General features: G+C 41.2%; 1 protein-coding gene across 8 annotated transcripts in view; it reads right to left on the reverse strand.

The window, feature by feature from the left end:
• SLC4A4 (solute carrier family 4 member 4) overlaps nucleotides 1–12,690 on the reverse strand; it is a 460,760-nt gene that overhangs the window by 22,060 nt on the left and 426,010 nt on the right. For all 8 annotated transcript variants that reach the window (XM_070079470.1, XM_070079472.1, XM_070079471.1 and 5 more), the window contains 2 exon segments: nucleotides 4,620–4,798; nucleotides 3,429–3,501 (listed from right to left, as the gene is read on the reverse strand). In XM_070079470.1, coding sequence (XP_069935571.1) covers nucleotides 3,429–3,501; nucleotides 4,620–4,798 — 252 coding nt within the window.

Genomic DNA, 12,690 nt, shown 5'->3' on the forward strand with positions numbered 1-12,690 from the left:
TTACTAGGATCATCTGAAAGCATTAAACTTGTAAGAGGTATCAGCACTTGGGCAGGGAAAGTTTTCTAAAGTCAAAGTCACATATTTCTCTTGATTGCCTTCATTTGATCTGCCTTTCAAAGCCAGACTCCTAAGTGAAACCATTCTCTGAAGTTGACACCTGTTTTTTTAAACACACGGGCACAAAGGGTTGGAAAATGGTTCCCTCCTCTGAACTAATCACTGATACCATTTTTTCTATGTGAATTCTGAGGTTAATGATTAACCAGGGGTTTTACTTAGTCATAACTTAGGTTTTGGTTAAACTGTACCCTCAACGTCTGCTCCTTCCTGTGTTGACTTTACAAATGAGCTAACCAGGGATCTGGGAAGAACATGTATAACTTAGGATTGCCATGCTAAGAAGCTGCAGTGACCTGAAATTAGCTGACTTTATCAGGAGATATGAATCCTGAATGGAGGGCACAGCCTAACCTATTGAAGTCAGAAATCTCAGTTGCCAATGCTTGACTATTTTATTCTTGCTGTTTGTGTTAGGTTTTCCACGATATCTTAGAGACCATGTTAACAAAGCAATTTCATTTTACACGTGTTGGGCAAAACCTTGCTTAGCATCCATATCTGCTGAGAACACCTGTTTCACTGCTTCTGACAATAACTCTGTGGGTTAACCCAAAGTTGCCAGGTGGAAATAGGCACAATCGTAGAGACTGGCAGCTGAAGAAAGGCAAGTGAAAGCCCACCAGGGCTTAGGAAAGGGCAAAGAAGAAGGCCAGCTCAAGCTCTCCAATCCCTTGGATCTTTCTATTGCCTTTCTCTGACTTCTAATCTGTTCCTGGGGATTTTAAGGTGCTTTGCTTATCAGGAACAGAAAACAGTCACTGGAAAGAATAAGAGGGCTTTCAGCTTTAACTCCTCTGCAACCATATTTGGGTGCAGGGTGAGAAAGCAGAAAGAGATGTTAAAAAGCTAGGTTTTGGCCGGCGCCGCAGCTCACTAGGCTAATCCTCCACCTGTGGCGCCAGGATCCCAGGTTCTAGTCCCTGTTTGGGTGCCGGATTCTGTTCCGGTTGCTCCTCTTCCAGGCCAGCTCTCTTCTGTGGCCCGGGAGTGCAGTGTAGGATGGCCCAAGTCCTTGGGCCCTGCACCCACATGGGAGACCAGGAGGAGGCATCTGGCTCCTGGCTTTGGATCTGCACAGTGCACCATCCATAGCGGCCATTTGGGGGGGTGAACCAACGGCAAAGGAAGACCTTTCTCTCTGTCTCTCTCTCTCTCACTGTCTAACTCTGCCTGTCAAAAAAAAAAAAAAAAAGCTAGGTCTTTTGTTTCTTCCTAAAAATAGCAATTTATACAGTATCTGTTCTCTGTATCCCTTTGGAATCATCCTTGATTACACAACTGACAGATCCTCCAGCATTAAAGCCAATTTGTTGTAACACACACACACACACAACTTTTAAACACATCTGGCTTTTTTGGATTAGTACTCTTAAATTATGATTTGATATTGTATTAATGAAAATAAATAACAAACACTAACAGAAAAAACAGGGGGGTGTGATGAATACATGTGCACTGACAAAAAGGCTTCTTTTTCTGCCTCAATAGTGACTAAGTCCACAGAGACCCCATCAAACTCGCTGTTGCAATGTGTGAGCTCAGCTTAGTGAACCCTGGGGGTGGGGGACTTGGATCTGGTACAGCCCCCAACAGTGAAGGCTGCAATGAGTTCCCTAAAACGTCTCTCTCCAGAGGAGTTCCCTTTGCCTGTGAGGTGAAGCCACCATGAGACATCTCCCGCAGCCGACATGCTGGTGTCTCTAAGGGGCTGGAGGCACAGTAAGCATTTTTGCAGTGGATTCAATACTGTGAAACTCACTGCACCATCAAGCCTACCCCGTACTCGCGCTGCACCGGCAGAAGGGACAACAGACTTCCCTCTGTCCCTGCAGAATACGGCTCTGTACTCGGTTAAGATCCTCTCCTTAATCTTAATTCTTCATGTGTCACATGAGATGAATCTTCCTTCATGAGCCCAGTCAGAAATCAATGAATCCAGTGAGCAGACATCATGGAAACCAAGGACAAAGGATGAATAATTAAGTATTTTAAGTGTTTATCAAGTACTCTATGCACAACATATGCGCTAGTCTGATCACACTGAAGGCAAAGGCAATCTTACCCACAGCTTAAGATATTACAGTTCCACTTTCCACAAATTCATCTTAATGGCAATGGATATAAAATTTGCTCATCTGAGGGCTTTTGCTTTTCATTCTCTGTACTTCTATACTGCTGAAACCCTTTAAGAAAGGATACTGCTGACTGTGTAAGCAAATGGGCGTCTTCAAAACTTTAAAAATCAGAAATGTGTCATGAAAATTTTCAAAGAAAAATTTGGAAGAATAGGGCTGAGTGGCTGTTTACTATCATTAGGTCTATAGGTTTTACTATGTTACAAAACATAAGATAGAAATCATCAGTTACTGGCTAGCATTGTTTATATAACGGGAAAACAGAAAACATATCACAAAAGCATATGGGAAGCTTCATTAACAGTTATACAAGGAGACTTCAAAATTTTCATGGAAAATTAGAATTAAAAGATATTTATATTGGTGTGAAAAAAGATTTGAAATGCATGCACAGGTTTTTCATGATACACATTTTCCATGAACTTTTTGAAGTCCCGGTGTGTACTGACCTTTTCCCCTTTAGTTCTATTTCTGCTTCTAAACGGGTGTTTACATCTAGTCTATAGTTACCCATTGACATGGATCTCTACCCCACCATTCAAACCTACATACTGAGTCCGAACTTCTTAAATCATCCACCACATAATTTTTCTTCTTCAAAAGTTCACTTTTAAAGTTTTCTAATTATAAGTCAGTGATTTGACTCTAATCCTCCTTTGCAGACTCCTAGGTTTTTTGGTCCAAAGAAAATAGGAACACAGAAATAATTAAAAACAGAAGAAAAATCTGAACATGATCACTTTAAATCACTTGTGTTCTCCAGGAGCCTAATGGAGGTAGGGAGATAAGACATAGCTAAGTAATTGGAGGCAATGGGAGGGAAGGATGTATAAAAGGAGAAAAAGAATAAAAATGTGTGTCTGTGGTGTGTGTGTGTGTGTGTGTGTAGAGGAATCCTTCAGATTTAACTATATGAAACTTGTTCTCCTAGTTGGAAATTGGTAAATTCCTATGGTTTAGCCAAGTAACTGCAAAAAATAATACGGGAAGGGGTGAAGAGGTGAGAGGAAAGTTGAGATAAAACTGTTTTGAAGTCCTCTGTCTACCTGACCCCTGCTGCCATGTGTTCTTAAACTGAGGAGAATCTTGCAAGAAATTCCACTCTTCACACATCCAGTTATCTGTCACTGTTCTGAGACGGAGGAAGAGGCAAGGGTTTATCATATTTACCTTCAAGATGGGAGCCATAAAGACTGACAGACCAGTCAGAATAAACACAAGGGTTCCAGTGACTCTTTGTTCCCTGAAACCAAATCAAAAGATTACCAATCTACCTCTTGTTCTCATCAACATGCTCTCATCTTTTTACCTTCATAAAAAAAAAAAAGAAACAAAAAAAAGACCACATATTGACTGAATCAGTGTTTGCCTAAAACAGCAAAGGTGTTCATAACCTGTAATTAATACTTCAAGGACAAGGACAGCATGTAAATTAAAAATAACTATTTAAAAATCTTAAAGCTACTGTAAACTGTGCTGGAATTCATTAAGAAAAAAGTGATTTTATTAAATCTTTTGCTCCTTTTAGAACTAAGAAGGAAAAACTAATTGCTTTTGGTTCATCAGTTACTGGCCTCTTTGAAGCCCTTATTTTTTAAACAACTTGTCCTGTGTGTAATTGTACCTTCTTACACAGGAGACAGATATTACATTGTCCCACTTCCTCATTGACAACCAGCTCAGGGAAATCTCATGAGTACGATAAATCACATCAGTCTAATTTCCAAGTCTACAACAACAAGAGTACTTTTGACAAATATGATTCCCATCCAACAAAGGTCCCCCACCCCCAGGAAAGAATCACACACTGGTACGGCATGGCAATCGGGATTCTATCTCGTGAGCTCTGCACCCCATGCACTTAGGAGCAGAGTCAGCTGCAGAAAGTACTCCACCAATATAAGGGGGTCCTCTGCTATTGTCATCGGTGGCCATGTAAATTTAACCCTGGAGGTCAAAAATTCTCAATGCTTTTAGGGACAGAAAATGAGCTAGAAAACAATAATTCCTTTCCCTTCTGTAGACTCTTAAAAATTTTTATGCAGACTCAACAGTTCGGGGACCATGATATATGATTGTGATAGAATAAGTACTGCAGAGCCCCAATCACCTGTGCATTGAAGAAAATGAATCACCTGCTTGTATTTTTATGTTGCATCATTTAGCCTATTGTTAATCAAGGAAAATTTACATTATCATAAGAACTGAACTAAGAAAATTATTGAAAACATTTTCTGATGAAAACATAGTCTGCAAATATAAGACTAAAGCAATCATCATCAGCTCTCTCTCCTCAAACTCTGCCTGTTTCCTTATGATTGACATCTAGACGTGTGCACAATGTGCTTTGCTCTAACACACCTCACTCCTAGAAATTTCGGTTGTTCTCCAGGCGCAGACGTCTCTGTCTCCATCTTCAAGCTGTCGATGTGAGCAATGGAGATGACGGTAGCTGCCACGTACCATGGGAGTGCCATGAAGGAGCACACCACCATGAGGATGGCCACCCAAAAGAGATCAAGGTGATACCCAGCTCCTTTCTGCAGAAAGAGAGAAAACAATCAAAATACTCATGTTTGGTATGTAGTCTTATTTCCACATGGGAAAATCATCAAGAGAAATGGACTCACTTTGCTTGATCAAAATATCTACTGAAGGGTTAAGCTTCTTGATGGAAGGGGTTTCATCCTCTTCACTTTAGTCCCCCTAGTAACTAAATCTTCTATAGTTGCTATAGTAGACATCTCCTATGCTATGACTCTGAATAATTGTTTCACTTGGATTTAATGCATAGGCTCACTTATTACTTGTTTATTGTTAATTATCCCCTCTGCATTCAGTTTTGTAATCGGGACAATAGAGACATTGAAGTTAACTACTTTGAAGTTACTGAGAGCAGGCAATGAAGTAACAGGCAGAACATCTTGTTGTAACTTAAATGGTAGCAGTTGCTACACAGTAGGAGCTCAATAAATAATGATAATAGCAGGAGCCCTATTGGTTGTTAATGGTAACGTATGGTAGGCACCTTAAAAGCAAGAGCTCTGCCTTCTCTGCTTGACAGTGTTCAGCAGGGTGCTGTTCATGTGGATGCTGTGCAGTATCCGATGCAGCAGTCCTGAGAAGGAATGTAAACTGCTTCTCATTTTTCATGGTATATAAAAGTAACTGTTTAGCAATCTACTACCCATCATCATTAAGGTGATTAAACTTAATCAGAGGAGGCTGACTTCAAACATGACCCAGTAGTCACAATAACATTTACTGACAGGAAGAGGAGACAAGGTAACAAAAGGTCTAGCTCTTTTACTCACTAAATAAATATCATTAAATGTGTCCACAGTGTTATTCTCCGGCTCTATTTCTCTGCTCTTATTTTATGAAGAAATCAAATGCTTTATATTCCTATGGAGCCTGAGAAAATGAGGAGTCCATCTGCACAGCATGGAGGCAGCAGCACCAAGTGCCAGAATATGACCAATCCAAAGGAAGGGAGAGGTTGCCTTTTAAAATGTGATTTATACTAGGAACCCAGTGACTGTTATCATTCAGCTCCTGTTACAGTTCATCAGAGCACCACTCTCCTCTCACTGAAATGCCAAGATTTCATTCCTGGCGTGCACACATGAGTCTAATCCTATTCCCTGGGAACTCATTGTAGGCAAGGGGAGCTGACACAAGAAAGAAAAGCATGTTTTCACTTAGTCCAGGGTTGGCTGAGAACAAAAGTCTACTTGGGAGACAAATAGACTATTATATGTTCATAAAACCAGTCCATTTGAGGAATGCTCAAGTCTGAATCCAGAGTGCAATAAGGTAGGGGAAAGGTAAGAAAAGGTAGCAGCAACTAAAATACATTTTCAATAATCTTTAGTGAGCTGATTCTCATAATGAAACAGTAATCTCAAAAAATATTGTCTGCCAACTTAGTGCCAGAAATGTTTTCATGTGCTGGGGACACAGCTGTGGAAAAAAAAAAAAAACAGACAAAAATGACTATCCTCATGGAGTTTCCAGTCTACTGAAGAAGAAAACAATAAACAACATAAATAAATAAACAGGGGCAGCGCTGTAGCATAGTGGGTAAAGCCGCCGCCTACAAGTGCTAGCATCCCATACGGGTGCTGATTCGAGTTCCTGCTGCTCCGCTTCCGATGCAGCTCTCTGCTATGGCCTGGGAAGACAGTACAAGATGGCCCAAGCCCTTGGGCCCCTGTGCCTGTGTAGGAGATCCAGAAGAAGCTCCTGGCTCTTGCTTTGGATTGGCACAGCTCCAGCCTTTACAGCTATCTGGGAAGTGAACCAACAGATGGAGGACCTCTCTCTCTCTCTCTGCTTCTGCCTCTCTGTAACTCTGCCTTTCAAATAAATAAATCTTTAAAATAAATAAACAAACAAATGACACAGTATCATAAATAGTAGTATATGTTAAGAAGAGCTTTCAGAGCATTGTTTGTAGTCTATCATGGGAAACCAATGCAGAGTTTCAAATGGAAGGGTGACTTGATTTGCTTATGTTCTAAACATTCTGACTTCTATGTTAGAAACTGGTTGAAAAGGGTCAAGGTCACTAGGACCAGTTTTGCCAAAATTCACTCAAGAAACTGATGGTGAGAAAAAGTGGTGGTAGTGAGGTATCAAGAAGCAATCATATTTTGACTACACTTTCAAGTGGAGCCTACAAGATTTGCTCCCTCCCGCCTGCACATATGTCTTATGACCTTACCATAAGCCACTCATGATCTAACCTCTGTTCACCTCTGCAGCCCCAACTTTCACCTCTCCCCTGCCTAGATCCTAAGCTACCACCATTTCCAACAATGTGCAATGCCTCTAATCTGTTTCACTCACTAATGCCTCCTGTGTCCTTGCCCATTTGACCTCTATTATCTAGAATAACCTCCCCTCTCCCTTCTTGTCCCCTTGGCTCAGTTTTATTCACATTTGGACCTAAATTAGTCTTCACCTTTTCTGGTAGTTTTTGCTGCCTCAGCCTAGGGGAGATAGGTGACTCAAATTAAGTTCCCTCGCCACCTTTATGCTCTTTATGTTCTTCTGTACTTCATTCTACTTCTCCTTTCCCAGTGCTTATCACACTATCTTTTTGCAGTTGAACGTCTATTTATCTGGCTTTCACATTAGACCATAGAAACATGAGGACCTGGACTGTGTCCTTTTTACTTTGCATTCTGAATACCTGAGCAGAGTGCATGATGCACAGTTAATTCTTGTTAAAGGTTTATTTTTTTAAATGACAATAGTGTGCAAACATTCTCCTGATGGGCAAGTGTGACCTCTTAATTAGCTATGCAAAAAATATAAAACTGCATTAATTTGTATACATGAAAAACATTTGGGGCTGGAGGAGAGCAAGAACACGGGCTAGAAACAGCACAGTTTCAAGCCCTTGTTAGAATAAATCACTCAGGTTCATGTTTTTGATACCAATGCAGTCATTTATAGGCAGACTCCTCAAACTTTTGTCACCAAAGATAATAACCTATGTACGTGCACACTGGCCAGATCAATAGGCCAAAGAAGAGCTGTTGCAGAAAAGTCAGACACACACACTACTGTAAGCCATCTCAGTGCTTTCTTGATCTGTTTCAACTAAAACAAATTTGAAGACAAGCAAAAGGGGCCCCATAATACCAATGGAGTGGAACGAGGTCTCTAGGTAGACTCTAAGGGTAACTATGCATAATCACCAGAATAAATAAAAGTGCTGGGATAAAATAACCACAGACACTAATAATTACCCTATGCTCCTTGATCTACTTCTTTCCGAAAGTCTCCTCTTTAACCATGTTGTGACTTCTCTATGTTCTTAAGAAGAAGAGTAAGTTACCAACAGGAACCACAGGCTGTGCCTGGTCTGCCCTGAGCTCCTTCTCCAGCCTCAGCTTTGTCATTGCAGCCACACGCATTCCCACCAGATTACTTCCTCTAAGACCTGGACACACACAGTGGTTCTTTTGCCTGCCTGGAACACTCTTTGCACTCATCCTCATTTAGCTGATTCTTACTGATGTTTTAGATTTCAATGTAAGGGCCACTGCCTCAGGGAAAACTGTGTGCCTCCTGGACACACCATCATCTCTCCTTCACAGTACCACATTTGCAATATCACATTTTGAATCATTATTTGAATTCAGCATCTCTCCATCACGCACTCCATGAGGATAGGACCATGTGCATTTTGGTTCAACAATGAAACCCTAGCATCTAGCACAGGGCTCACCACAAGGTGGACACTCTAGATAAATGTCTGATAGATACATGAATGGATCTTCCCTCATTCATTCAATGGAACTCTGCTAGACTTTAGAAGTAAAATTACAGATAATATGTAGTATTTGCCTTGAGGAGCAAAACAAAACTACAGGTATCTGTAACACCATAGTAGAAGTGAGCTCAGAGTGCCACGGGTATGCCAGGAGAGTGCAAATCAGAGATGATTTGCATTGGAGGGAGTATTTGAGTCCTAACATGTAAGCCATAGCCAGATGGAAGACAAGATCCAAAGAGGCAAGAAAAAAATCTCAGCAAAATGAGGAGCCATTTTGAGTAAATATAGTTGAGCTGGGGCAGTGGAGAAGATGGGACAGGTAGGGTATTACCTAGAGAAGGTAAGAACTTTTATGACTTGTTAGGGCTTTGAAAGAACACTGGGAAGTCATTGAGGGGGTCTAGGCCAGCAAATGATAGAATCATATTTCTGTTTAGAAACATGACTCTGTTGATTTCTAGAAGGTCCATGGAAGTGGTCAAGATTGGAGGCAGGGGACAGGCATGAGGACACTGCCATCAACCAGCCTGGAAATGATGCAGTTTAAAGAACCAGCACTGAAGAAAGACAATGCGCACTTAGGGGAGATTTTAAAGAGGCTGAGTCCAAAGAGGAAATGCAAAGCACTTGTTTTGCCAGGTTTCAACATGCAAGGTACACCATGTCAAATGCAGTATCTTACTATGTTAAACTGCAAACATACTGGCTGAAAGGATGGTAAAATCTATATCCCAATATTCATGGTGTCCTTAAAGACCTCGAACCCAGATGCTTGTATTAGAGAAGTGACTCCTACAAAGTAAACTAAATAAGGATGAAAATAAGCCACTTCCAAGGCCTCACTTTTAGCTAAAAGTATATGAAATAGAAATAATCAAATAGTGGCACTTTAAAAATGTAAAGCATCCAGCAAGAAATACAGAAGACAGCACTAAAAAAAATCCCATGAGAAACTTTACACCTGTTCCTTCCCCCTTCTTCCCATTGCTCCTGTATATTTTAGATTTTCCTAATTTCTCTCCTGGATTATACAGTAGCCTCCTCCCCTCTCCTTTCCTTTTACACCTTCCCCATCCACCCTCACTGCTTCCAGAATGAGTGTTCAAAATGCAGTTGTGCTACCATCAAGACCAGGCTGGGCTATCTGTCATTGACCAGGGGAGGCCAGCTGCAGATGCAGACCACAGAGGACAAGGCAGATCTGCATGACCTCTCTTAGCTCTGTGGGTGGTACCCTGAGTGAGGCCTGAAATTATCCCTTCTTAACTGGGCCTTGCATATTATGCACCCCTGTCATTTCCCTGGGTGCCACTCCTCAAATTGGCATTCTATTTCTACTCCTTGACATTTGTTTAAATCCATTCTCACTGGATGGGCATCATGGTACCATGGGCTAAGCTGCCACATGGGCTGCCATTCCATATGAGAGTGGCAATTGGAGTCCTGGCTGCTCTGCTTCTCATCCAGTTTTCTACTAATGCCCTCTGGAAGACAGCAGGTGATCACTCAAGTATATGAGTCCCTTCCACCCATGTGGGAGACCCAGATGGAATTCTGGGCTCCTGGCTTCAGCCTGGCCCAGCCCTGGGAGAGTGAACCAATGGATAGAAGACTGATCTCCTTGTTATCTCTTGCATGTGTTTGCTATTGCTATTACTCTACCTTTCAAGCAGATAAAAATAAGCATTTTTTTCAATCCATTCTTTCTCCCCAGGGACCAACTCATAATCCCGCCTCTTCCTTCACACTACCTAGCACCCATCAGCCCTCGACTCTGCGCTCACCAAAGAGGTCCCTACTCCATTCTTGTCCTTGAAAATCTACTCCACTCACAAGACTCATCTTCTTAAAATCTAAATCGCTGTGGGACACTCCCTGAAAAACCCTCCAGTAGCTTCCTGGTTTCACTTAGAATAAAAAGTAAACACTACAAAATTGTCTACAAAGTTCTACATCAGTGTTTCTTCTTCAAACTCTTTTGCCCTTACAGGGTACATCTGGCAACACCTGGAGATGTTTCTGGTCATCACTGCTTGGGGGAAAGGGCCTAATGGTGGTCTACTGGCTGCTCGACAGTCTGTGACTACACAGGACAGCCAGTGCCAGCAAAACACTGTTCACATTTTCAGTCATGCTGAGGCTGAGAAGTTTGGTTCCTTGTGACATGTGATCTGACCCTACTACCTACTATAATCCTACTGGCCGGCTATCTGTTCTGCTATACACCAAACTCTTTCTCACCACACGGCCTTCGCTCATTTTTTTTTAACCTGGACTCCAAATATAGTTTGGGTTAGCCAAATTGTTCCCATGAAACATTTATTGAATAAGCATTATTACTAAACCTTATTTAATAACCATTTTACTGAACACCTATTTTGTGCTAGGCCCTATATTAAACAATAAATAAGACAGAATATCTACCCTTCAAGGGTTTGAAGATTATTAGTTGAAGATAGCCATGAAAATAAATCATTTAATTACTCAAGATAAATATCTTCTTGGGGCTGGTGCTGTGGCACAGCTGGTAAAGCCACTGCCTACAATGCTGGCATCTCATATGGGTATCAGTTCAGGTGTGTCCTGGCTGCTCTGCTTCCTATCTAGCTCCCTGATAATGGCCTTGTAAAAGCAGCTGAAGATGGCCCAAGTGTTTGGGCCCCTGTTACCTGGGAAACCCAGATGAAACTCCTGGTGGCTCCTGGCTCCTGGCTTCAGCCTGGCCCAGCTCTGGCCGTTGCAGCCATCTGAAGAATGAACTGGCAGATGGAAGATGTCTCTCTCTGTCTCTCCCCCTCTCTCTGTAATGCTGACTTTCAAGTAAATAAATAACTCTTTTTTTAAAAAAAGATAAGTGACTTCCTTTGTGCACAATATGAGGCACAAAGAAAGGCAATCAGTTCCAGCCTTGGTGGAGATAGGTGGTGAAGCGGAAACATTTGCTCAACTTCTTCAAGGCAGAGACCATAACATAGAAAAATGTTTATCTTCAATATCTAACACAAATGTTCCTTCCAAGCCAAGAATGCAATATATGTTGAAATAATTAAGTATGTTCCTTAAAGTTAAAAAAAAAAAGTCCTTGTCTTCTTGAAAACAAACCCAAAAAATGTACCTTCTGAAACTAGAGATTATGTTAAGTACAAGGGCAGGAAGTGAAATGATTTCCTTTTGAAATTGTGTAAGCTTTCCTAATATGAGCACAGAGCAAAAGTCAGTAGGGACAAATCCATAGGAATAAAAATCTATGAGAGAAAACAGCTAGCCCAGCAGTCTAAAGTTCACCTCTGGTACACAGACGAGAACAAAGGAGGGGACAGGATCAGGGCATGTACACACAGCATCAGGGCATAAATACACATGCTTGGAGCCCTGGGTGATCCAGACAACATGGTGGTCTCAAAGCCAGGACGCAGAACTTCCCACCAAGGAGCTCACAACTGGACCGAGGGCATCAGACATGTGCACAGATTAGAATGCTCTCTAAACAGTTTCCAGAAGTTTAGAAAAGTTACTGGAAAGTTCAGAGGAGGAACTGTTTATGTTCAGAGTGAATCTTCCAACTCCACTGCACTTCCTGTGGGGCTGACATCTAAGGAGGGCTTTGAGCAGTATGAGCACGCACTTTGAGAACTGGAGATTGGGTTCATGGTTTTCCATTATCACTCATTTCACACAGCATGACAGCCCTGAGAACCAAGCAGTCAGAGACAATAAAACTCTTCAGTATGTGCTCATTGGGTCGACCATATGGGATTGTGGTGGGCCATGTGAGAGCTGAAAATGGGAGTAAAATATGATTCCTGAAAACATTTTGGTCCGGCAAGAATGATAATTAAACAAACTAAATACCATATAAGATATCATGTGGCCTATGCTACAGAGTAATATAAATATGAGGGCACTTTGAAAAGTTTGTAGAAAATGGAATTAAAAGGTAAGTTTATTTTGGTACAGAAAATCCTGAAATCGATGCATATGAGGGATCTTTAAAAAGTTCTTGGAAAAATGTGTGTTGTGACAAAATTATACATGGATTCCAAACTTTTTTCATCAAAATAAATTTATCTTTTCATTCTATTTTTCTACAAACATTTTGAATTATATGTACTAACAAAAAAAAGATAAATCATATTAGGAGTG

The sequence above is a fragment of the Oryctolagus cuniculus genome, chromosome 8, assembly GCF_964237555.1.
Source record: "Oryctolagus cuniculus chromosome 8, mOryCun1.1, whole genome shotgun sequence".
Taxonomy (NCBI): Eukaryota; Metazoa; Chordata; class Mammalia; order Lagomorpha; family Leporidae; genus Oryctolagus; species Oryctolagus cuniculus.